Here is a 26,549-nt window from a genome sequence, read left to right on the forward strand (position 1 = left end):
CACCTGGTGGCCTTACATGTGCCCCCTGCATCTGACCTCAGGCTCCCGTTCTCTGTGGTCTTTCTCCAGCCTCTGCTAGGGCACGTCTACATGCCTCCGAGGCCCAGGTGAAGCCAGCCGCGCTAAGAGGGTGCTGGTGTATGCTGAGCCTGCGGCAGGCAGGGGCAGGCCGTGGTTCACAGAAGCTCTCTGCCCTGAGGTTTTTTTGTTTTGTTTTTTTCTTTTCCTTGAGACAGAGTCTCACTCTGTCACCCAGGCTGGAGTGCAGTGGCAGGATCTGCCCCAGCCTCCCAGGTTCAAGCAATTATCTGCCCCAGCCTCCCGAGTACCTGGAACTACAGGCGCTCACCCCACACCCGGCTAATTTTTGTATTTTTAGTAGAGACGGGGTTTCACCATGTTGGCCAGGCTGGTCTGGAACTCCTGATCTCAAGTGATCCACCCGCCTCGGCCTCCCAAAGTGCTGGGATTACAGGTGTGAGCCACCGAATCCGGCCTGCAGTGAGTTTTGAGCACAGGCAGCTGTAGCCCTCCTGGCTGCTGGCAACCCCGGGATGAGTCCAGTCTCCTGAGCCTCAGCGGCCCTGACCCTGGTCAGAGAGGCTGAGACCCCTTGGAGATGCCCACATTCCCCCGTCTGAGGGCAGAGGGGTCTCCCTCCTAAGCACTGTGAGGGCTGGGAGGATAGGGTGTGAGCCATGGGCAGATGTGTGGTCCGTCCAGCCTTGCTGGCCCGCCAGCCCTGTCACCGGCAGAGTGAACTCTATCCCCTCTGCCTTTATTCTGCGTCTCTCAGCCTTCTACTCTGGCTCAGCTTTCAGCCTCCACCATGCATTGCTGCCTCCCCTGGGCCCAGCACAGAGGGTAAGGGGATCTCCTTTCCCCAGCGCCCCCCCACGGCATTGGGGGACCACTGTCATGTTTGACCCTTTCTGCTTGGAAAGATGCTCCCTGAAGTACTGGGTGCTGCCAGGCTGGGACACAGTTGCTGTTGCTGAACACGCCTGCTACTGACCCCAGGGCTTAGATATTTCCCACATTTTCAAAAACTTGTTCTGCCAGTGCCTGGGCTAGTCTCTGCACACAGACTAGATGCTGTGGCCATGTATATGGGCCTGGGCACCCCTAAGGAGTGGGCTTGGGCCTGACAGGCCAGGCTGCCGTGCTAGGATGCAGTTCAGATGTTTGAGGCACCTCGAGTTTCACCACCAGGTACAGACAGGGACTCTTCTCCAGGCTCAGGTAAATGGGAGGCAGGAATGAATGCCTCGGAAGATCAGAGCCATTGTGAAAGTAACATGTTTACATATGCTTTTTTTTTTGAGACAGTCACCCAGTGACAGTCTCACAGTCACCCAGGCTGGAGTCTAGTGCTACAATCACAGAACACTGCAGCCTCAAGCCTCAGCTTCCCAAGCAACTGCGACTACAGGCACACACCACCATGGCTGACTATGTTTTGAAGCTTTTTTTAGAGACAGCGTCATGCTGTGTTGCATGGTGGTCTCAATCTCCTGGGCTCAAGTGATCCTGCCATCTCAGCTTCCCAAGTAGCTGGAGGCACAGGCACGAACCACATGCCTGGCCACAGATATGTTTTTAAAAGTGAAATCTATCTGTGCCAAGACTTCAAGAAATATAAAGCTTGGGCCCAAGGCCGAAGCTTCCTTTGTGGCTTCAAGCATTTAACTAAAGCACTTATTTCAATCCTACCCTTTCCTGAGAAGCCTAAGGCCTCAGTGTCTTGCTTAAATATCAGGATCTACAAAAACCTTGAACTGTCTGTGTGAGCCCCTGGTCCCACTGCACTCCTTGTAGACAGGAGGCAGACCATTGCGGTGGGTGATATCCAGCCCACATCAAGTCCAGTGCTCAACCTATTGCTACTGGGAACGTGTCCTCCTAGGCCTGCCAGAGGCACCAGACAGATGTAAGGCATCTCCCACTGAAGTGGCCCCTTTTCTGGATGGTAAGCATTTTAAAACATCAAGTTCACATTAAAGTAAATTTGGACATATTACTTGCATGAAAGCAAAATTTACATGAATTTTTCAAAGTAACCTGGAGATTCTAAAGCTGTGTTGGCAAACTCCGGCCCCAGGGCCACCTGACCCCTCACCTGTTTTTATAAATAAAGTTTTACTGGAACACAGCCACACCTATTTATTTATGAGCTGGGCCATTTTTGTGCTACAACAGCAGGTTGAATAGTTGCAGCAGAGACCATGCAGCCCACAAAGCGGAAACATTAACTATGGGGTGCTAAAGGGATATTTGCTACCAGGCTCTGAAGAAATCTACTTGCTTAGTGCCTGCCTTGAGTTATGATGGCCCCAGGCCTCCAAAGTTAGCATGTACCTTTCACTACATCAGTGAATGTGGGTGTACGTATTAGGGAAATACTGAGCATACTGCACTGCTCAGACCCCAGCCCACCCCCACGCTAGTCTTGTCAGCTCAAAGGACCAGTGAGGTTACTTTAGGGATTCTTTCTAAAAGATAGAATGAACTGTTCTTAACCACTGTAGAACAGCAGAGCAGGAGGAGCAGGTTTCTGGGCATGCAGAATAGTCTCTCCCGGCTGTTTAACTGCTTATGTTCTGGGAGAATGCCTGAGCCCCAAAGCATCTCTTCTGCTGAGGGCAAATGGGCTCCTAGCCCAATGGAGAACATGGAATCCAAGGGTCTTCTGTGCCGTCAATCAAGGCTATAACCTTTGACCCCTCCCAGCATGAGAACATTCTCTGTACAGTATGTTCTTCAACAGTTTTTTTTTTTTTGAATGATTTCTGTCTGTGCCAGGATTTAGATATTTTTCCTCTCTTCTTTTCTAATTTAATCCAGAAATTGGCCTGGACTTACCAAAGCCTTGCCAGGGTTTGCAAACAATCAGAAGGCATATGGGCTCAATTTCTCACCAACTTTCAAGAGCGTTGAGACCGCATGGTGGTGATGGGGAAGGCAGTGGCCGGACAGGAATGTTTTCGGCTGGTTGTGGCGGAAATCTCGTAAACTGGCCGCGGAGCTGCAAACCAGCCAGGTGGAAGGCGTCGCCCCAAGTCATAGTTCACGTGTCTCTGACTCTGGTTCTGGGAAAGAGAAAAATATCTCTGAAACTGGACATGAAGACATGGTTCCCTTAAGTGGGGGTAGGCAAGCAGTGTTCACGGTCTGTTAGTGATGCCATGGCCCCAGGGGTGTTGCTGGTAATGTTTCTGTTCCTCATGCTTGTCCTGCTGGCCTTAGAGCCTGGCCCTGTGCGCCACCAGGAGGTGGCGCCATACATACAGCCATGAGGACCAGTGGTGTGTGTGAGACTGCATGCAAGGCTCAGAAGAGGGCAGTGCCCTCACATGCTCACAGGAGCCAGACAGGAGGGGCCCAGGTGGCTGAAGGCTGTGGGGAGTGGTGGGGACTGGGGCAACAGAAGAGGCCATGCTCCCCTGCAGAGCTCCTCCTGGTTCCACTCACTTGTGTTTCTGTAGGAATAAGCAGACCACTGGTGCCAGCTCTTTCTTCCACGAGAAGGTGGAAATCTAATTTTATGGGAAATCTAATTATTTTTCAATGTGGGCCACAAATTGAAATTAAGAACCCACACTGCACAGGTGAAGCAGAACACGGCCGCAGGACAAGTCTGGCATGTGGGTGGCCCGAGTATTCTTTCCAGCCTAGAAGGAAGGAGGTGACTGCCTGCCTGCTGTGCCCTGTGCTGGCCGGTGCCGACTCCCAGGGCTGTCGGGAGCACCACTCGATCTGAACACCAGGAAAGTGCTCAGCAGAGCACGGGCGTGGAGGAGCAAGCCAAGATTGAGAGCTGTCCTCAGTCACGTTTATGTTCAACACTCCCTGAACCCCTGGCTTCTGCCTCCCTGCACTGGGGGAGCTCAGAGCACAGTAGAATGGGGAGCAGGGTCAGGACAAGTGATTACACTCAGTTCACACTTGTCCGATCTCAGCAGGGAAGGGTGCCTGCGGCGGCTGGTCAGGGAAGGCTCCTCAGACAAGGGCCACTGAGGGTTCTGGGTGGCGGCACAGCACGTGCAAAGGTCTGTCTGCATTGCGGATCACGGTGCACAGATTGGGCCCTGCTGGAGCATAGGGGGCTTGGAAGGCAGCTGCAAGGTCACTTTGTGGTCTACAAAGATGGACTCATCTCTTAGATTTGAGGCTTATGCTTTCTATCCTTGGAAGCACCTCTCCCCACCTGAGGAGGAAGAGACTCACATTTACTGTTTTTGCATGTGCTGGCCCTGTGCAAGGAGGCATGTCTATGACCTCGCTACCTTGCCCCAGCGGCCGTGTGAGGTTCCCTTGCCTGCATCAGGTCACTGAGACGCAGAGAGATGTGGCCAGAGCACAGTGTCACATACCTGTGGGAAGGTAGCCCCTGTGTGGTCCTCCCACACTGTTCTGGCCTGAAGATGGAGAGCTTCAAATCCTCTAGAACACTCCACGGGTTCTCACCTCAGGCCTCACTGACCTCCCTACAGCATTTGGAGTCCCTGGCCACGCCTGCCTGTCCCCGTAGACCCCCACTCTGCCTCCTGCTTTGCCTTGGCTTCTGCGTCTACAGTGTCCTCCCATTCTGAGGCTCGCCCGGCCGCCTGCCCACTCACTTCTTTAGCACACACAGATAGAGCAGCCCTAGGCACTGCAAATATCGTGGTGAGCACGGGGTCCAGCCCGCAGGGAGCGCATGCTCCAGCAAGTCTGGGGATGCCGACAGAGCAGTGACGGTGAGCAGGTGGGGAACAAGGATGGGGGTCCTGTGAGTGGGTCTCGCCTCTGCTTCCTTCTGAAATGCATGGCACCCTCCCCCTAAGTGGGCCTCTCCCCACCTCCTCCCTCCTCCTCAGGCCTCCTGACAGCTGATGCAGAAGCCTCCCAGCAGCCTGTCCTTGGCCTCCCTTGGGGAGCTAATGATTGTCAAAGTGGGAGCTAGAGTTTCTGTGGACAAGGAGGGCCAGCCATCCACAGTCCCGCTGACAGCTTGAGGCAGCCCCAGAGCTTGTCTTGTCCAGGATCCAGCAAGGAAGTGACAGCTGAGCCACAAGAAGAGGCAATGTGCCACGCCAGGTTCCCGGGCTGGCCTGGCATGGGCTATCACTCCCCAAGGCCCCTCCCAGGCACCTCCTGAGCTGAGCTGGAGTCAGGCAGTCCTGGGTCTTGCTCCCCAGCCCAGGGGTCTCCTTGGGGGTGTGTCTCAGGAGGGTTAGGGGCTCCCACAAGTGACTTTGTATCAAGCCCAGAGAGGGTCTGCCCACCTGATTTTTTCACTGAGTACCTAGAAAAGGCCTGGCACATAGTAGGTGCTCAGTAAATCTATTTCGAATGAGTGAGTAAATGAATTCCCATAAAGCAACTGTGATCTCAGAGACTCCCATAAAAAATGAACTCTATCTGTGGGTATAGAAGTCCTGGTGGCTGGTGCCCTTGTGTCTTCTCTTCTATGCCAGAGGCTGTGCTGTGTTTCCCTCGTTGATGCTGACGTCTGAGTAGCCAGGTCCAGGGATATGGTTTCTAGTTGCAGCAGACTTGCCACATTGCTCTTGAGAGCCTCTGTGCTGCCTCCCACGCCCACTCATATGAGCCTCTCCATGTCTCTGTGCCTCGGCTTCCTCACTGGCACAGTGGGGATAATAACACTCACTTGCAGGGTGTGGGTGGAAAGGTATTGTGCGTGGGGAAGTCCTCGGCACAGGCAGAGAAGATCAGAACAGACCAGCGAGGCGAGCAGTTGTTCACTCACCCATGACGTCTGGGAACAGCCCCAGCCAGCTCCTGTCCTGGACAAGCTTTTTTCTCATGGGGGCCACCTGCTTGCCTTGGTATAGCAAGGACAGGGCCTTGGCAGCCAAAGGAAGAGGTCAGCTGTCTTCACCTGCTTAGGGAGATAGTCACAGTGGTATGATCCTTGAGCTGGTTTCGGTCACAGAGTTGATGTTTCCCAAGTGGAAAGTGGGGATGGCATCATTGCACACAGAGAGGGCCACTTGTGCAAAAGAGGTGCCAGCCCTTGGCCACCCTGGGGAGCCTACTGGGGCAGGAAGGAGAAGGCGCATGCAGCTGAGCTTGGTTTTGGTTCTGAAGCCTGGGGAGTCACGAGAGTACTGGGCACTCAGGATGCATCGGCAAGGGTATAGAAGAGCTCCCTGTCTAGTGGAGATGAACAGGCAGCTAACAAAGGTGATTTGAGATCACAGTGGTGCCAGGAAGTGACCGAGATGGGACAGCATCCGAGGCAGCACACGGTGCCTGTGGGAATGCTCACAGGGTGGGGAAGTACACGCACGGGAAACTTCACAGCAGCCAGACAGGAGGAAGTAAGTCTGCGTGCAGCCCACACGGCCTCCTGCCCGCGCCTGGCAGTGAGCCTGGCCTGTGGGCTGCCCATGCTGGCCTTTCCAAGCCTGAGAAGAAATGATCAGGGACACTTGTGCATAATTCAGCCCCTCTTCCTTTGGTTCTGGGTTTCCCAGGTAGCCAGGGGCAGGATTCCATCCGTCTTCCCATCTGCCAGGGTCTGGCAAGGGAACTAAGCCCCTAAACAGACTCTGGTGATGCAGGGGGACGTGGAACCTGCTGCACAGATGGGCAAACCCGTTTCCCACCAAGCCCAAGAGGCGCCATAACATCTATGCTCTGGGCGTTGGAAGCACCCTGCACGATTGCACTTTCAGGGGGGATATGCTTGCAGCAGACAACCCTTGCTGTGAGTTTGTAATGCTGTGAGCAGGGTCCTGCCAAAGCTTCTTGATCATGCCCTGTCCTCTGAGTGCCCCGGGAGCCCCTGCCTGGGTCAAGGGGCACAGTGCAAAGTGATGGCCTGCAGGCCCCTGTCGTGGCTTCTCAGTCTCGGAGGGGTTCATACCTGCTCTGCCAGGGCCTCTCTCTTCTTCCTCACCATGCACGGATGCCTGGGGAGGAGGGAGGCTGGCCTAAGTCCTCCTCAGTTTTGCTCTGAGGTGGTCAGGTCTGGCACCTGGGCCACTTAGGCATCCTGGATCCCTGCCCAGTCCAAGCCCTATGATTCTGTGGTGTCCACTCCGCAGCCTCTGCCAGCCACTGCAGCTACCCACTTCCCGGCCCTCATCAGCAAGAGCTGTTGCAACCCATACACACCCCTCCAGAGTTGGGGACATTCTCGTGCTGTCCATTCATTAACATGAGATTCCTCCCAGTTCTAACCACCTGCCCAACCACGATGTGGATTGGCCTTCACCCTCAGGAGAGGGTCTCATCTCAGTGGGAAACAGAGCCCAGAGCCCCAGGGACTATCTGCATCTCACCCTAAGGCAGGGACAGTGGCAGGGATAGGGCTCCAAGCCTGGATAGCGCTCCGCCCCTGCCCTGGCAGCATGCTTTCTGCCCACCTCCCCCACACTGTTCCTGTCTCCTGGTGCCATGGCCCTCTCCTCCCAAAATGGCATTTTTCTTCCCTCTTTCCTTGGGCCAGACAAGTGACAGAGCAGCAGCAGAATATGATGTGCAGGGGAATAAAACTGCACTATTCTCAAATTACATGGTGGCGCCCAAACCGACCCAACTGACCGATCTCAGTCACAGGGGATGGGCCATGCCGCACAGGCTCTGAGATGGGCGTGGGGGGATGCCAGGGCAGGGGTAGCACGAGGCCTGGCCACTTGGGGCCCCTCTTTGAAAGGAAACTCCACGCTGAGCCCCCCAGGACTCTGTTCAGGGAGAGCCAACTAGCTCAGCAGAGTTCCCGGGAAGCAGGGAGGTCCCAGGCCACTGCCAGCAAGAATCAGAATCCCTGACTTTTCTCGGCCTTTCCCTGTCAGTGGCTCGCAGCAGCCGAGAGGCCCCTGGGGGACACTGGGCTCTGGCCTGCAGGCTCACCCGTGTCCTCCTGTGTCCTGTGGCCTCAGCAGTGCTGATCCTTCCCTATTTCTTTTTATGATGAGGCGTCCAGTCAGCGAGTGGCAAGGTCAGGCCCTAAGTGGTGGCATGGCTGTCATTTCCCCAAGGGGACTCAGCCAGCAGGGAGAGCTCCAGAGCTGGGTCACCCTCACAGATGTGCCTCGGCACAGCAGCCCCTCCAGCCCTGGAAAACACAGGGGCACATGCAAGCTGTTCACTCAGACCCCTCCCAATGGTGATGGCCAGGAGGACAGCCAGGGTGAATGTAAGAATGAACTTTGGATGAACCACTCTGCTCATGGGGGAAGCAGCTCAGGCTATTGGACCCTCTTGTAATTTGATGACAATTTCATTGAACCTGTGCTAGGTGCTGGGATTTCACTTTCATTGTTGCTTCAACCTGAAACAACCCTGAGACACAGGGACAATTATTATCTCCATTTTACAGATAAGGAAACTGAGGCCCAGACAGGTTAAGTCACTGCCCCCAAGTCTTATGGCAGAATTGTGGCAGCCCATGCTGGCACCCCTGCAATCTGACCTCAGAGTGGGAATATTCCCCCCATGCTCTGCTAATCCCCCAAATTCAGGAGAGGGGGAGGGGCAGCCTCTTGCAGTTGTTAGTACAAACCCAAGAAGGTTTGTAATGCAACCTGTCTTCTCAATGTGCCTGCCGGAGTGCCACACTGAGGGGCGCAGCACATATGTGTTAAGCCTCTGCTGCGCTCTGTACATTGATCAGCTGGCCTAGGAGTGGAGGAGCCCCGTGCCCAGCCTGAGGCACCTACAGAGGTATCAGCAGGGTGTGGACCAGCACAGGGGACGTTGTCTGAGGAGTGAGGGGATGGCCCTGGGCAGCATGTGCTTGCACTGGGTATTGAAAGAGGGAGGGGCTCTGACCGCCTCACTTTTTGACGTACGGCCTGACTTTGGTAATTCTGATCCTGGCCATTTCCATTTCACAATAGTTTGATATTCTGAGCAAGAGTCATGTTTCTTCTCACATTGCCTCTGAAGCATTTGCTGAGAAGCCAGAGGATGAAGATCTGCAGCGGGCATGTTTATTCTCATGACGAGCCCAGGCGCTGGCAGCCCCGTTTCGGCACCATGCAATGGGCACAGATGAAGACGTTCCCCCTCAGAGGCCAGCAGACCTTTCTCCCCCAGCTTCTGGCTGCACCCTCTTCTCTGCCTCCACCCTGGTGGTCCAAGCCTGGCCTCCAAACGGGCCAAAGAGAGAACAGCCTTGTGCTCTCTTGTTTCAGGGGGTCCCAGAGAAGCCACAGAGCAGCAGGTCCTCGTCCCCTAGGATTCCGACAGACTTTTCAGGCCCAGCTTGCTTCTGGACATGGTTCTGCCAGGTGGGCCACAGGCTGCCTCTGGTGGCCCAAAGCCCAGCCGAGCAGAGATGGGAACGTTCCTGAAGGTTGGGGTGGCCCCTGTTCCAGTGCTCCTGCCTGTCCCTTCTGTGGCTGGTGGACCAGCAGGCCTCCCCTAGTAGAGAGCCTGAGCCTGGACCTGTTCCCTCTTTCTGCACCCTTCCCCACCTTGAGAGAGGACAAAGTCACCTCTGCCCAACAGCCTCAGGCCACCTCCCAGGGCTCACCATCCCCCGGGTGGAACTCTGCCACCAGTGAGGCAAACTTTTACATTGTCATGCAGAGCCGCTCCCTCCTCATTGCCTATTCCAGAACAGAAACTTGGCTGCGTCTTTGCATAAGCAAAAGGTGCATTACAATGTATTTCCCCAAACAAGAGAGCCCTTGGCCTCTTTCTGCACAGAGATGGATGTGGCTTTGAACATTTCCCCCCAAGGTTTAAAGATTCCAGGATCAATTTCTCAGACAGGACTCAAGGACATCGTTTCTGAGCTTCCCCTCCCCCTGCGACCTGGGAAAGGAGAGCCACTTCTCCCCAGCACACACAGGCCTTGGGGAGGGTGAATGTGGAGGAGGGCCTTCAGGGTTGCTAGAGGTATGGGAGGGGAGGTCCTTAGCTGGGAGCCTCCCCCATGACAGGGGTCACAGGCCTATGTGGGTCATACATTTTGCCCATTTCCTGTTACTCCATATCTTCAAAGTGATTCACTCCATTCATTCAACAACTGTAATAGAGCACCTACTATGGGCTAAACACTGCTGGGAGCAGTCGCACTGCAAGTACAAAGACCCTGAGTTGGAGACAGGCTTCCTGTGCAAGGCACAGCCAGGCCAGCTGCTGGAGCACAGGGAGCAGAGCCAGGCAGCCCCTCCTGGCCTGGAGGTCATACCAGAAGCTGTGATCTTATGCCTTGGGGTAGCAAGGGTTTAAGCAAGGCGATCACTGCCTCCTTCCTTTGAAATATAATTTTTACGGTGAGCGTTTTTTCAAACGCTCTTCAGATATCTAAAGAATTCAGAGACTGGACAGAGAGAGTGGGAATTCCAGGCCTGAACCAATGCACTGGCAGTAAAAGAGGGCAGCCAGGCTCTGGAGAAGACTTGCTGGGCTGTCAGGAGCAAGGATGCCATGTGGGAAAGTGTCTGAAGTGGAGCATGAGAGAAGCCAGCCAGGGCCAGTGTGAAGAGGGCTCTGACTGCCAGGCAGGGTGGCTGGGCCCTGCTTCTGAAGGCACTGGAGAGCCATTGAGGATTTTAGACAGAGGATGGTGAAGGTGAGATCTGTTCCGCCTGGGGATCATAGTGAAGAATGGTGTGTGTGGGTGGGAGGTGGTAAGGACAGGAGGGAAGCTGTTGAGATGAAAGCTGCCACCTTCAGCCCCAGGGGCAGAGCTAGGGGAGCAGGAAGATCCTGTGTCCTCAGGGGCAGGCCTGGCCAGGAGCCAGGGGAGGCCAGCCCTCATCTCTTCTGCACCTCATGGGAGCAGCCGGCACACCCTTCCCAGAGACCCGTCCTCCCCCTTGGGGCTGATGACCCCCATTCCAATCCACATCATCCCTCACACCTGTCCCTTCTCTGCACTCTTCCCCAAGGCTGAACCCCACATTCCCACATCTTGACCTCTTCCGTCTACTTTTCATCAGGGACCTGGAGTAAGCTTCTTAAGTGCATTGCGATCATCCTTCCTCCGTGTCCACCCATTGCTCTTGGAGTGGATTTGGAATCCTTCTCCTGACTTCTTGGTCTGGCCTCAGTACTCCCCTCCCACCTCCTCTGCTGGGACATCCCTTCCACATCCCCTCCGTGCTTGGAAGGTGCCTCGCTGCTTCCAACCCAGGAGTTTTGCATAGGCTCCCTCTTCTGCCAGGAGCGACATCCCCGCTTTGCTGTTCTGTTTCTCAGGTCTCATGACATGCCACATCTGTAGAGGGACCCAGGCCCCAGTGGGCAGATTCTCACTAATATGTCCTCGGGTTCCCTGCCTTTCCCTCGAGGCCCATGATCCTGGAGCCGATCTTGTGGCATCTGAGAATCCCTCTGCCTCCCGGCAGGAGGGCCACCTTCATACTGGTTCTGATGCATTCAGAGCCACAATTCGCAGTGAGGCAGTGGCTCTACTGGGTCTGTTGGGCACCAGCCTCGGGCCAGTGGGAAGGAGAGACTAGGCCAGGCTCACCCAGGCCGTTCTGGGCCCCAGGGTGTGGTGGGCGGCATGAGAGGCCAGGGTCAGTTTAGTTTGAGAAGGCCCATTGAGAACCCGTGAGGGCCCATGACTATGCTGAGGGTCTGTGTGGAAGGTGGGGTCAACATTTACGCACCTAGGCTCAAACATGGGGAAAAATCCAACTTTCTTTTATTCTATTCTTTCTTTTTTTTTTTTTTTTTTTTTTTTGAGATGGAATCTCTATCATCCAGGCTGCAGTGCAATGACATGATCTTGGCTCACTGCAACCTCTGCCTCCTGGGTTCAAGTGATTCTCCGCAGCCTCCCGAGCAGCTGGGATTACAAGCACCTGCCACCACACCCAGCTAATTTTGTATTTTTATTAGGGACAGCATTTCATCATGTTGGCCAGGTCAGTCTCGAACTCTGACCTGGGGTGATCCACCTGCCTCGGCCTCCCAAAGTGCTGGGATTACAGGTGTGAGCCGCCGCGCCCAGCTGGGGCTTTCTTTCGCTCTTAAATGTGGTGCTACCCTTATCCCAGGCACTCAGCCTCAGGATAGGAGGAAAGCTGCAGTCTGGCCTGAGGAAGGTGGGCTTGGTCTCTTCCCCATAAAGCCTTTGTCTCATTCCACTTGGGCTGGTATAAAAAGCCCCATAGATGCAGGGGCTTGAATCATGGGAATTCATTTCCCACAGTTCTGGAGACTGGGAATTTCAAGATCATAGTGCCAGCTGCGTCATTCCCCAGTGAGGACCCTCTTCCTGGTTTGCAGACAGCCACCTTCTTGCTGGGTCCTCCCATGGCAGAGAGAGAGGACTCAGGCTCTCTGGTGTCTGTTCCTATAGGACACCAACCCCATCATAAGGGTCCCACCCCCATGAACTCATCTACCCCTAATTACCTCCACAAAGCCCCATTTGCATGCAGAGGACTGGTGGGGGCAGTAGGGGCGTGTCCTGTCTGCAGGGGCCTGGCAAGCAGGCCTGCCCTTCTCTCTTGTAGCCCAGCACCCCCTAGGCTTCCTCTGAAGCCTGGTGATGCCCCCTAGAGCCAGGTAAACCTGCAAGCCAGTCCCCAGCTATCTCACCCACGTGTCCCTAGGGTGCAGGGAACCCAGGCGTCTGCTACGCACAGCTGGGAGCTGGGTCACCCTCTCAGGCCTGAGCAGGCTGGACCTCCACTCGGGCCCCTGAAGCCACTCCTACTGTTAGGAACCCGTCCCCTCCCAGGCCCCAGGCAGCAGCCAGGATCCAGCTCTCTTGCTTTTCCTTCCTTCTCGAATGTCAGGGCTGTTCTGTATGACCCATGAGGATGGGGCTGGGGATGAGGAGAAGCCTGTCCCCTCACCCCTGGCCTTTCTCCTCTCCTCCATCCTGCTCCCTTCAGCTGCAGTGGGACCTTCTCTCCGTCAAGGCCTTCATTTCTACAGTCAGACTCCACAAGCCAAACTGCCCAGGCTTTGTTGTGGTAGAGAAAGCAACACTGTGGACAATTAAAGAAACCCCTTCTCTCTTACTGAAAAACTGGCTTTGACTGGCCTTTAAGGCTAATGTGCCAGCATGGACTAAAAAATCTAATCTGACCCTCCAAGCTGGGCAAGGACATCTGTGGTTTAGGGGTGCATACCCTATCCCCAGGATCTCACCAGTGCAGGGCACTGTGGTTTACCAGCAATGAAAAATAAACCATTTCATTGTTTGCACAAGCACTATTCCATTTACCTACGTGGAGATTTCATCCCCACAACAGCTTTGTGCTGTGGGGACTGCAATCCTCATTTTACAGAGGAAATGGAGGGCAATGGTCGAATGGCCAAGGCCTCTCGGGGACCTGGGTGCCCTCTCCGGAACTCCACCTTGTCAGCCACAGGGGCGAGGCGGGTCCCTGGGAGTCTAGAGGATGGCTCTCGGCTCCCACAGGGGTTGCCGATCCACCCTCCCCAGATGCCCACCCAGAGCCATGGTGACCAGCCACGCCCCTGTGGGTCTGATGAGTCATCTCTTGCCTATAGGAAAGTGAGGTGGGAGTTTTAGGGAGCCCACTTATAATCAGACGTAGATTTGCCGGGCAGCAGTGTCTGGGAGGAGCTGCATTTGGGCTGGATGGTGCCCTTAGCAGGGGCCCACATGCTCACAAACTCTGCCCCACTATTGGTGCTGTTTTTGTTCCCAGCACCAATGACAGCTGGCCCCGGGTTCCTTGTCTTGCATGTCCTGTGTGCCTGTCTACCCATCCATCATGATGTGATTCTCCTCGTTAACCCTCAGGTATACCTGAGGTGCCTTCCTACTGTTTCGAGGTAGCAATTACTGTTGCCTCAGATGGAGGCTCTACAGATTGGAGTGCAGGGAGTGTGTGCTGGCCTGATGTGGCTGCAGGCTCCGGGAAGTGTGTTTTGGCCGTGTGTAGAGCCTGTCAGCAGCCCCTGGGCTCAGCCTGCACATGGGAAGGGGTGGTGGCCAGTCCCTGCTTCTCCACTTCCTGATGGTGCCAATGCCTTGAGCCTTTCAGCAGGTATCCCTGAGTACCTGCCAGGTGCCGCTCAGCCTAGCCTGGGAATGCAACCAGGGAGGATGCAGGTGGCTGCCCAACCCACAGGGGCACACAGAGGGCTCCAGGAGTAACACACCTGGTGCTTGGTGAGGGGCAGATCAGGCCTGCGGGGGCCTTCCAGGGGAAAGTGATCACTGAGCTGGCCTCGAGGAGGAGTAGGGTTGGGTCAACCAACAAAAGAGGTGACAGTGAGGGGGCTATGCCGAGGAGGGTCCTGGGTGTGTGTGGCGGGAAGCTGGAGGGTGGGGACTCAGTTCAAAGGAAGCCCCTAACAGCCTCGAGCCTGGGGTAACCTGACCAGTGTTTCTGGGGGATCTTGCTGGCTGCAGTCTATGGGAGAGAAGCTCGTCCCCCTGTTTTTGTGCCATGGATCCCCTTGACATCTGCTGAAGCGCTTTGGCACCTGCTCAGAATAATGGTTTTAAATGCAAAGAACAAAACCCATGTAAGAGTATGATTGTGATAAATACAAAGGAAGGCAATTGCAAGAGCGCTCCAGCCATCAAAGCAGAACAGGGAGAGCACATTGGTGATGCAATGCTATGAGCTTTTTATTAATACGTTAAAAAACAATAGATCTGGTGGTGGGCCCAAAACTGTCCCCATCTCCAAGTAGCGATGCTCGTAGGTAACCCCCACACCCACCAGCAACAGCTTGGAGTGACTTCTGCCAGGGCCAGCCCCAGCTCTGCCTGTGCCTCTGGGGTCCGTTGCCCACATTCGCTGTGGAAAGAAAGGTGGCGTTTCAGTTGCAGGCCACAGCAAGTGTAGGGTTGCTTTCCCTGTCCACGTTCCACATTCAGGCCCCAGGTGAGGAATCCCTGGGCTGGTGGGTGGGGTTGCTCAGGAAGGGGCTGCAGTGATCCCAACAGGCAGTGGTGGCAGCCTGGAGGGGCAGGGGGAAGAGGGCAATGAGGGAGAGGTCATAGGGCGGATCCCAGTTGACAGTGATTCCTGGGTGGAAAGCATGAGAAGAGGAAGGAGCAGGTGGGGGTCCCAGGCCTGGGGGCCAGTTGGGAGGCCATCCCATTGGCAAAGCCAGAGCCGGTCCAAGGGCCTATGGTTCCCACTGATGCCTCCCTGTTTCTTTCAGGTCAATGAAATCTACCATGACGAGTCCTTGGGGGCCCACATCAACGTGGTCCTGGTGCGGATCATCCTCCTGAGCTATGGGAAGGTGAGTGCACCGGCTGGGCCTGCCTCCACCCCCTCGGAGTGAGAGGCCCAGAAGTGAGGTGTGGGGATCCTTAGAGAGTGTTTGCATTTTCCAAAACCACCCTGCCTCTCCCTGGCTGCCCTGAGGGTCCCACAAGAAACGAGAAACTCATGAGCCGCTCCTAGATCCCTGCTCCCCTTCAGTCCTAGTTTTAAAACGTGGCCGTTTTAAAACTATTGTTGATCAAAAAGAGTCTGCTACCCACAGATCCCAAGAGGAGGAGCCATACCAGGCCACCGGGGCCACACAGGGAGGCACCAGGGTTGATCAGGAGGCAGAGGGAGCTGGGTAAACCGCAGCCCGAGCCCATGTTGTTTCTGCAGGAAGGACTGACGGGGGCAGGGTGAGCTGGCTTAAGCTTGGCCAGTTTGAGTAATTCCAGTGGGCTCTGGAGAGCGGAGCGGTCCTGAGTTTCCTGGCACCTGGCCCTGGGTAATAAGGGCAGGTGGATAGTGGCCCAGAGTGTGAAGTCTGATAAAGAAGGTGGCTGGGGACATGGGCGCTGGATTGGTTGGTTTGTATCTGAAAATTGTGCTCGTGGATGAGTTGTTTCCTAGCTCTAAGAATTGGCTACCATTAGAAGGGGCAGTCCCTCCAGAATCAGCAAGGCTCAGATGTCAAAGCATCAGAAACACGTGCTTTACACCACCCTCCCTTGGACTCCTTCCCCTGTATTAAAACTGTGGCCTCCCCTCCTCAGGCCTCAGCTGCTGCCCCAGCTGGGCCCTCTTGCTTGTCCCACTTCCTCTTGCAGCCAAACCTGGAACGCCCTTTCCTAGCAGTGTGCATGGGTGTGTAGGTGCCAGGGACAGTGACCTGGGATGGAAACATGAGATGCTATGCAGACAGAGATAGAGGAAGAGAGGAGCCCCATGGTGCGGCCAGTGTGGACTGCAAAGTGCCTGTACCAGCTGTGCTGGAAGCACTTTGCATGGATGAGTCACTTAATCTACAGGGAAAATGGAGAGGTGCATGCCGTGACCCTGCCCATTTCACAGATAAGAACACTGAGGTTTAATGTGACTTAGTGGCATGCCCAGGTAAGTGGCCAGGGCCATCCAGCACCTGAGGAGTCAGGCTTCTCACTCAAACAGCTGAATTCAAGTCTGTGGTCTGACTGTGCATGGAAAATCAAATCACAATAGGATTAAATACATCTGGTAATTATGTAAAGGTTGAACTCTGTTCAAAGAGAATCTCAGTCTCAAAAAATAAAATCAAACTGCATCCAGCTTACAAGGCACACAATGTAAAAATGACAACGAAGGGCTCCAGTGGCAGAGGACACCCAAAGACCACTCAGTAGACTTGGGGCCCACTCCCCTACACCCACCAAACACCTCATTCTACCATGACCAAAGGCACCCACAGGGCAGATGCCAGTTATGGGCCTTCACCCCCTCCCACCCCAAAGAGAACACAAAACTTCCCAAAGCAAATCCTTGGAATGAAGGGGAAATTGGCAAAAACCTAACTATGAGAGTCTTTAATACCCTTTTCAAAGCCTTTCACAGATTAGTGCTAATAAGGCATAGAATTTTTGAATGACACAATGAGTAACGTTAAATTAGCAATTATGTCACTGTTTCCTGTGCCCTACAAAAAAAAGATGTACCTACTTTTTGAGGAATCATAGAACACTTAAAAATTATGGAAATATTTTGAGACATAAAGAAAACATTGTGAATTTTATATAGCAAAAACGATTTAGTCTATGTTCTCTGATGAAATGCCTAAAACTAGGGATGGGGGCAGCAGAATTTATAAACCTAAAAAAATCTAATTCATTTGAAAACTTAAAAAACAAAAACCTACTAGGGACCGGACATGGTCGCTCACGCCTGTAATCCTAGCACTTTGGGAGGTCAAGGTGGGTGGATCACTTGAGGTCAGGAGTTCGAGACCAGCCTGGCCAACTTGGTAAAACCCTGTCTCTACAAAAAAAAAATACAAAAGTTAGCCGAGCGTGGTGGTGGGCGCCTATAGTCCCAGCTACTTGGGAGGCTGAGGTGGATGAATTGCTTGAACCTGGGAGGTGGAGGTTGCAGTGAGCTGAGATAATGCCACTGAACTCCAGCCTGGGCAACAGAGCAAGGAAGGAGAATATTAGAACCGAAGTTACAGACTATTTGGAACACTAATAAAAATAAGAGCACTATTGTTAAATCTTATGGAATGTGGTTAAAGCTGTATTTCAGAGGCAAATTCACAGATGTTTTCCAAAAGCTTCTCCCTTATGTGATGTGTTTGACACACATTAGCTTTGCCTTCAACTCAGCACATTTGCATGGATTTCAATAGCCACAAAACCAAAAACCTAAGGAAAGCAAAAATAAGGAAATAGATCAGAAAAAGCAGAAATCAACAAATTAGAAAATAGAAGCAACATGTAGAATCAGTGAAGAAGAGAGCTTTGGAAAAAGCCACCCTCTGACCTATTTAATCTAGAAAAAAAGACAGAAGGCACAAACTAAAGATCAGAAAGAGTATATGTAATGTGACTACACCAAGATGCTTCTCCTGGCAGAACGGAAAGCACCCAGGGCCATCTGCCCACTGGGAAGCTGTTTGGAGGCTCTCTGCAGCCAGCCACCTTAGATGCCCAGGGGTGATCAGCGAAGGATATGCAGGGTTCCCTCTGCCGGTGAATGCCAGCTAGGAGAGCAGAGAGAGGGCTGCAAAGCCCTCTAGCCCAGGTTTTGTGGCAGTGGGCTTCAGACCACACAGATGCAGGGCCTGGGGGTGGGCCCTAGCCCAGCCATCTGGTTCCAGCTCTCCGTTCACAGGCGGGGATCTTCAGACTAACCCCTGTGGCTCTCTGCCTGCCTCCAGTGTTCTCTGTTCCGGCCTTCCCCAGGCCGGGTCCTTCCAGCACGTTTGTTCCTGGCCAGGATCCTCCGGTGTTTTAGGAATTCTCAAGCCCTTGGCCTGAGAGATGGGCAGAGTTATATCCCCTTTTGGAAGTTTCCAAAAATGTGAAACTCCTGGTCCTGGGGCTAGAAAGGGGGTAAAAGACCATCCCAGTGATAGGGCTGGGTGCCACGTGGCAGCTGGCATCTCCCCCCAGGTTGCTCCTATATTAGTTGAAAAGAAAAATTTTGAAATTGTCTAGGGTTAATTGCTTATCAGTGCTGGCCAAGATTTGGATCTTATTTGGCCTGAAAAGTGTCTGCTCCTTCCCAGTCTTGATTACTTAATGGAATAAAGCCTCCTTTATTAACTACTCCTTGGCAGGCCCTATGCTAAATTGTCCTGACCCTAAGCCTTTTCTTTTTCCTTTTTTTTTTATTTTATTTTATTTATTTATTATTTTTTTTTTTTTTTTTGAGACTGAGTTTCGCTCTTATTACCCAGGCTGGAGCGCAATGGCACGATCTCGGCTCACTGCAACCTCCGCCTCCTGGGTTCAGGCAATTCTCCTGCCTCAGCCTCCTGAGTAGCTGGGATTACAAGCACGCGCCACCATGCCCAGCTAATTTTTTGTATTTTCAGTAGAGACGGGGTTTCACCATGTTGACCAGGATGGTCTCGATCTCTTGACCTCGTGATCCACCCGCCTCGGCCTCCCAAAGTGCTGGGATTACAGGCTTGAGCCACCGCGCCTGGCCCTCCTTTTTTTTTTTCTTAACTGCTGCAGATAGGTAGAAGGAGTATGTGACCCCAGTCAGAACATTTGCAGAAGAGAGTCAAACTTTGAAGGTGAGAATTTGAGGATCTCTGTGTCAGGGACTTGGAGATCCTGGGAAAACTGAGGATTTCCTGGGGAGATGTGAATAGTTAAAGCTGACTCCAAAAAATGGAGAATACATTGTAAGTCCCATAACCATGGAAGAAACTCAAGTTCTTCACCTTTTCCAGAGTTCTGCCAGTGAGTTCATACTCATTTGCAAGCACTTATCAGGCAAGGCTAATACAATATCCCGTAAACTCACATATTCTGAAATCCACCCAATGTATCTTTCATAGTCAATGTGACCCCTATACCCAAAGCTGCCAAAGGTAGCCCGTCAAGACAAAGTACAGACCTGTCTCACTTCTAAAAATAGTGGTAAAAATCCTAAGGCATTAAGAGTCTAATTGAATAAAGCAGAAAGAGAAACTTCCACCGTGATCAACTAGGGCTTATCCTAGGAATGTGGCGATTGTTTAATATCAGTAAATCTATTCATTCAATTTATCACATCAGTTTCCAAATGACAGAACTCATCCTCTAACAAATACTGTTTGAAGAGCTTCTGTGTGGGAAGTGCTATGCTGGGAACATTCACTGGCATGGTCCCTGTCCTCAGGGGACCGCTTCTAGAAGGGAGATCTAGACGGAAGCAGTTGTACCAGAGCTCAGGGCTGGGTGGAGGAGACACAGGATAGGCATCTTTCCTTACAAGGTCAAGGAAAGCAGCGGGAGGAAGTGACGGTTCTGCCCAGACCTGAAGATGGTTCTGGTCTTCAGGGGAAGTTACCAGCTTAGGGATGCTCCGAGTTCACAGGCTGGGAGGGGAGGGGGGTCAGCTAAACCCAGAGGAAAGAACACAGGGACAGGAACAGCAGATCCAATGCCAAAGACACTGGAAGGAGCAGATCGCAAGGAGCAGAGCAGATCTGCATCTCTCGCCGAGGGATGCAGCCTTAGGCAGAGTGCCAGGATCCCATTCGCATTTCTAAGAAGATTGCTGACTCCTTTGTGCAGACGTAGCAAGTGGGAGCAGTGGCTTAGGAGACTGTCACTGCCATCAAATGGGGAATGATGGCAGCTGGACATGGACCACACATGGCCCCAGAGATGCAGACAGCAGGACAAAGGAGGCCACTTCGAGAGGAGGTGGCACTAGGTGGGTGTGAAGGTGGAGAGACTCTCAGCTGGGTAGTGATGGTGTCAACCCCTGAGATGGGGAGCACAGGAGGGAAGCTGAAGAGGTCGGTTGAGACATGCAGTTAGAGGTACCTGGTCCTTCCCAGGTCTGGAGCTGGGGGTAAGAGAAGCTTGCTGCCACAGGGGCACCTAGGAGAGAGGCCCCAGGGTTTTCCTGTGTTGAAGGCTCCGGCAGGGCAAGGGCATGACGGCCTCATAGCCCCTCACAGGGCACTCCTCCTTTCCAAAAATCCCAGAAAACTAGTAACAGAGGGCAACAGGACAACCAAGATTGCATTTAAAGGTGGGAAAGGGCCAGGCGAGGTGGCTCATGCCTGTAATCCCAACACTTTGGGAGACCGAGGCTGGAGGTCGGGAGTTCGAGATCATCCTGGCCAACATGATAAAGCCCCGTCTCTACTAAAAAAAGTACAAAAACCAGCCGGGTGTGGTGGTATACACCTGTAATCCCAGCAGGCTGAGGCTGGAGACTCACTTGAACCTGGGAGGCAAAAGTTGCAGTAAGCTAAGATTGCGCCATTGCACTCCAGCCTGGGCAACAGAGAGAGACTCCATCTCAAAAAAAAAAAAAAAGTGGAAGAAGAAGCAGATTTCCCGAAATGTGTTCCGTACAGCAAATTCTTAGAATATGAGTAAATGTTAACAGAGAAATATAGAGGGTCCCAAGGTCAAAGAAGTCTGGAAAATGCTGGTAAAACAAAGGAAAATGGGCACTCCTGAGGGTGAAATCTCCCGGAGACTTTCCTGTGGAGACACGTGCGTGGTGCACCTCCAAGAGTCAGAGAAGAACAGGTGGTCTCTGAAAACCTTCTCCACGGAAGCTTCTTCCTCACCTACCGAAACTACTTTGCAAAGCGCTGCCCTGGAGATAGTCTTAGAAACAAAAAAAAACAGACCCATAAACTTGTTACTGTGGTTCTGAAAATCCTAGATAGTTTTATGTGACATGAAACTAGTATTGGAAAATAGCAGACAAATTACCACTGTTTGCTGTTAATCATGTGTCTGGAAAACCTGAAAGAATCCATGGTACCACCTGTAGAGTTAGGTAAGGAGTTTGGTGACATGGCCAAATATAAGACCATTGTTTAAGAAATCAATAGTTTCTGTGTGAAACCAACAACGCCTTGGCAGTAGGGAAAACAGGGTGAGAAAAATTTCCATTATGATAGTAACTAAAAATGTGCAATACCTGAAATAGTCCTTATAACAAGACAGACAAAGGACCCATAGGAAGAAAATTGTACATGGTTAATGATAGGAAGAATGTGAATATCAATGAAGAGACAAATGCTGTCCTCATGGGAAACTGGGTATACCTGAGAGGTTGATCTTTCCCAGACTAATAGTTGGAAATGTTATGAAATGATTCTAAGCTCCATCTAGGAACATGAACAGTCAAGAATGGCTGAGGAAGCTGCGGAAACCAAGCAAGTAAGAGACTTCCTCCAAATATCTTGTAAAGTGAAAATAATTAAAATGGTGCCATATTTGCATAAACTTTCACGGACAGCTCAGTTGAATAAAGTAGTTGAAAATACCCCTCCTACAAATAACCTAATGCAATAAAAACAATGGTTATTATGTTATAAATAAATAGATGATAACATAAATGTAATAAATGGGAAATTAAATTATCGTATGATGAATATAAGCCAATATAACATTCAACTATTTAAATCACACAAATCAAGAAGAAAATATTGGTTGCCAAGAGTTTTCTAAGCATAAAGCCAACTGAAGGAAGTGTAAAGGGGAATATACATATATCTGAATAAGCATAATACAAAATTTCTGTCAAAAAAACACAATGAAAACGCAAATGACAAGCAGGAGAAACATTTGCCATGTGACAAATATATCCTAATATATAAAGACCTCCTCTAAACCATAGGGAAACAAAATTGGCAATGAATAGAAACAAAGAAAAAATTCCAAGTGGCTAAAAGAAAACTCATATGGAAAAATATCTAACTTTACTATTAAAGAAATAAATAATATGCCATTTGTAAAGCACCAACCCTGTTAGGATGAAGAGGGATTTATGGCTGGGTGAATGAAGCAGTTATGCTCTTCTGGTATGGGTACAAATGTGGACGCACCTCTCCAAGGCAGTGCAGCAATATTTATCACTGCCCTTAAAAATGTTCTTAATGGGCCAGTCATGGTGGCTCACACCTGTAATTCCAGCACTTTGGGAGGCTGAGGCGGGTGGATCATGAAGTCAGGAGTTTGAGACCAGCCTGCCCAACCTGGTGAAACTCCTCTCTACTAAGAATAACAAAAATTAGGTGGGCATGGTGGTGCACGGCTGTAATCCCAGCTACTCTGGAGGCTGAGTCAGGAGAATCCCTTGAACCCAGGAGGCAGAGGTTGTGGTGAGCAGAGATCATGCCATTGCACCCCAGCCTGGGCGACAGAGCAAGACCCCGTCTCAAAAAAAAAAAAAGGAAAGAAAAGAAAAATGTTCTTAAAGTTTGCCCCCAGACATTCATTTCTATGACCCTGGACATTCATTTCTACGACTCTATTCCAAAGCAGTGATCCCAGCTGTGGACCAAGTTTTAGGAACAAGACAAGGGTCATGGTGTGATCTCTCATGTAAACAACAGCAAGAAACCCATATTGTCCAATAATAGGAGTCTAGTTAAGTAAATGATAAAGCTATGTGGCAGAATATTAGGCTGCTATAAAATTGCGTCCTCAAAGCACATTTAATGACACTGGGAAACAGTTACAGTCTAAAGTTTTTCGTTGTTTAAAATATAAGTTTTTCAGTGTGATCTTAATTTTGTGTACAAATATATTTACAGAAAAGACTGGAAGGATCACATCAAATGTGAACAGGGTTTATCTCTGGGCAGTAGGCTGATTAATTTTCATTTTCTTCTTTGTACTTTACTGAATTTTTAAAATTCAATATGAAGAACTTTTTTTTAATTATTATTTTTAAGAGACAGGGTCTCGCTCTGTTGCCCAGGCTAGAGTGGAGTGGTGCAATCATAACTCACCACACCCTGGGCTCATGGGATCCTCCCATCTTAGCCTCCCAAGTAGCTGGGACTACAGGCACGCACCACCACACTTGGCTAATTTGTTTTTATTTTTTGTAGACAGAGGGTCTCACTATGTTGCCCAGGCTGGTCTTGAAATCCTGGCCTCAAATGATTCTCCTGCCTCTGCCTCTCATAGCATTGGGATTATAAGTATGAGCAACTGAGCCTGGCATAGCATTTATCTTTTATAAACAAAACTGTGCATTTTAAATTTATGAAACACTAGTTTACATTTTTTAAAAAATCATTTAGAAATGGTAGGATCCAAATGACACCATTTAACTGACTCCAGCACTCTGGAGAAAGGTCTCCGATGGCATGCCACAGGGCTCTGTCATGCTCAGTCCTTTATTTCTGATTTGAATGAAGATATCAAAGAGAATCCATGCTTTCTCTTGGCATCTCATCTCTGCAGTTAGCTGGTATGATTAATGAGGCATCCGAGTTCTACTCTGTGGGCACCATCTCTCATTTCCTGTAGCTGGGCCAGGGGACCCACCTGCAGCAGGTCCACCTGAAGGAAATGGGAAATTTTGGAGTGAGGACACAGGCTGCCACAGGCATGTGGTCTCCCTGCAAGGGAAGCCCACATCCCCGGGTTATCAGGCACCGCCCTGCTGGTCAGGGCCTCCCTGGCCCCTGCCCCTCACACACCGTGCCTGCAGAGGCTGCTTTGCCTGGGCCGTTCTGGTGCCCCATTTCCCCTGTTGGCAGAGTCAGGAATGGGGCAGTGGGCAGGGAACCGGTTGTCAAGTGCAGCCTGCTGTTCCCAGGGACAACATGGGGACATGTGCAAGCCCTGGGGGTGCCAAGATCCACAGCCAGCAAAGCAGGGCAGCCCAAGCCCATGGTGGGCAGCCCAAGCCCATGGTGGGCACCCAGCAACTTCCACGACACCAGGGACTTGTACAAAGAGAATGGGGAGGACACAAGTGAACTGAGGCTGGCCTTGCTTCTGCATCCTACTGGGAAGGGGCTTGAGAACTGATGGTAGTGAGAGACTGGAAGACAGAACCAGAAGCTGGACACACGCTTCCAGAGCTAACTCCAGATGGAGCCTGCTCACATCCAGTCCCGAGGGCTCAGTGGACCAGCAGCTGAGGAGGCAGGGGAGAGGCAGTGCCAGGATGTGAGGGGTGCAGGGTCCAGGCCGCCACAGTGCCTGTCCCGAGGCCCCTCAGCCTAGCTTGGCGGACAACACACAGCCACCTCTCTGCCAGACCCTGGGGATTCAGTGATGACTGGTCTCCTTGAATGTTCTGGAACATTCCAGCATTCTGGGACTTTTTTTCTGCTCTCAACTCCTGTCTGCCCAGAGTGGGCCTCAGCAAAGCTCACCCCATACTCTGCCACCTTTTCTGCCTGGCCCTACCCCACCTGCCTCCTAGAAGCCTCCCAGTCGAGCCCAGGAGACAGTGATGGGGGTAGGGGACGCCAGTGCCCATGGGGTCCTCTGTGTCCAGAGGATCCCAGGAACCACCAGTCAGCTGAGTGTGGACTGTCAGAACAGCTGAGGCCTGCCCGCTGCTCTGCCCTCCTTTGGGGATTTCTGGGCTGTGAGAGGGGAAGTGAGCCCAGGCTGTGAATCCTGATTGCTTTAGGTTGGACCCACTGCATAAGTGCAGGAAATAGCTGAGCAGAGGATACCGCGCTGCTGGGGGGGGGGGGGGGGCTGAAGCCAGAGACCTGCTTGGGGTAGACGGCGTGGCGGCCAGGAAAACAGGTGCTGGTCATGGGCCCTGGCTGACTTAGCGAGTGAGCTGTGGGCTACTGGGCTTGGGAGCAGCGTCTGTGGGACAGGAGGAGCCGTCTGCCAGGTGGCCCAGGAGAGGCCATCCTGGGTAGCAGCAGCACACAGTGCACCTCAACGCCAGAGACCTGGCTCTTTTCTTTCTCCTATTTCAAATCCATCACAGACCAATACTTCTGTCCATACTTTTAAATGAATTATTGAGAAAGGCAAATGTGATGAAAACCAAGGTATACAAAAACGCTTAGCTCTGGATTTTTACTATTAAATTCTGTGGCCGTAAACTCAACCATCCAATTGCTAGAAAAGTTTCTGGTTTCTGTACTTATCTCACTGTGGACTGGACCAGTTTGGGTCTATCAGGCACAGACTTCCTTACATAGCACTGGGGGAGGCCCTGTTTTCAGGTCTCTGAGGTATGTGATGGTCACAGGAGGAGATGTATCCTGGTGCCCCCAAAGCATCCGGCTAGCCCAGAGCCTCTGGCCTTCCGAGCAGCTGGTGTTTAATCTAGGGAGGTGCATGAACGAGGAGTGGAGAGGAGCCTTGTGTCTAGACAGCAGAGCAGTAGACAAGATCGCAACAGAGTGGTGAGCATCAACAAGGAATAAAGCAGGGTGGCAGGCAATAGGGGACCATGGATGGGGCGGCCAGGAGGGGGACTTCCCAGCCAAGATCTGGGGGGCAAAAGGCCCAGCATCTGTGGCCAAGGGAAAGGGTTCCACTTTCTCACAGAGAAGCACAGCCAGGGCTTCTTGATGGGGCTCTGGGGATGAAGTTTGGCACATGGTGAGGAGGAATTCTGATGAGCTGCTCTTCAAGGAAACACAGGCTTCCTGTCAAGGAATGAGGCCCCCACCTCTGGAGGAATTTTAGCAAGGCAAAACCAAGGAGATTGCAGCCAGGAAGGGGCTGAGCTGTGCCTCTCAAGGTTTTGTGCGACCATGACCCAGACTTGGGCAGAAAGTGGCCCAGGTATTCAGTTTCTGTTATTCATCCCAAATTGTGACAGAAATAGACCAGCTCTCCGCCTGCTGCTCCCCCATTGCCTGTCCCCCAGGCCTTACCAGGCTCCAGTGGGGATAAAATTGGTAGCACTTCTTTGAGTGACATGTTGTTTGTCTTCTAGCTTATAAGGAGCCTCTGAGTTATCTCAAGTTTTTCCTAAAACAACATTTTCTCCATTTCTTTAAAAAAAAAAAAAAAAGCAGAAGAAAAGAGATGATCTTATTTTATACAATATGCCACCAGCCAGGGAGCAGAGCATCGGCAACACTCGAGGTTGCATAGCAACTGGCTTTTCAATTGATTTTTTTGAGAAGGCACCAAAGCTACTCAACTGTTCTCATTTTAAATATTTCCTAGGATGATGAAAATCAAAGCAAATGGAAATCAGAGACTTGGGGACCATCAGAAAAGGACATAAGGTGTCTTGTTATAAAATACCAGGTCAAGACAAAGTGTGGAATATTTGTTGGAATTTTCCAGCATTGGAGGTGAAAGGTCTGAGAAATTCTGCATATGAGTCTCTTAGTGAAAAGCAAGAAAAGAGAGGTGCTGGGTACAAGGGCTTGATGGTGCCCACCCACCCACCTGTAGGCTAGGGGACTTAGAGTGGCCCAGCCATGGCATAGGAAGGCCAGGGAGTGAGGGTCTGGGGAGGATACATCAG

The 26,549-nt window shown here is 51.8% G+C and overlaps 1 protein-coding gene across 1 annotated transcript in view; it reads left to right on the forward strand.

Moving 5' to 3' along the window:
• Positions 1 to 26,549, forward strand: part of ADAMTS2 (ADAM metallopeptidase with thrombospondin type 1 motif 2) — a 219,394-nt gene that overhangs the window by 136,806 nt on the left and 56,039 nt on the right. The window contains exon 5 of the mRNA XM_032270494.1: positions 15,079 to 15,162. Coding sequence (XP_032126385.1) covers positions 15,079 to 15,162 — 84 coding nt within the window. The remainder of the gene's footprint in view (positions 1 to 15,078; positions 15,163 to 26,549) is intronic.

The sequence above is a fragment of the Sapajus apella genome, unplaced genomic scaffold (genome assembly GCF_009761245.1).
Source record: "Sapajus apella isolate SASKATOON/1434 unplaced genomic scaffold, GSC_monkey_1.0 scaffold211, whole genome shotgun sequence".
NCBI classification, from domain to species: domain Eukaryota; kingdom Metazoa; phylum Chordata; class Mammalia; order Primates; family Cebidae; genus Sapajus; species Sapajus apella.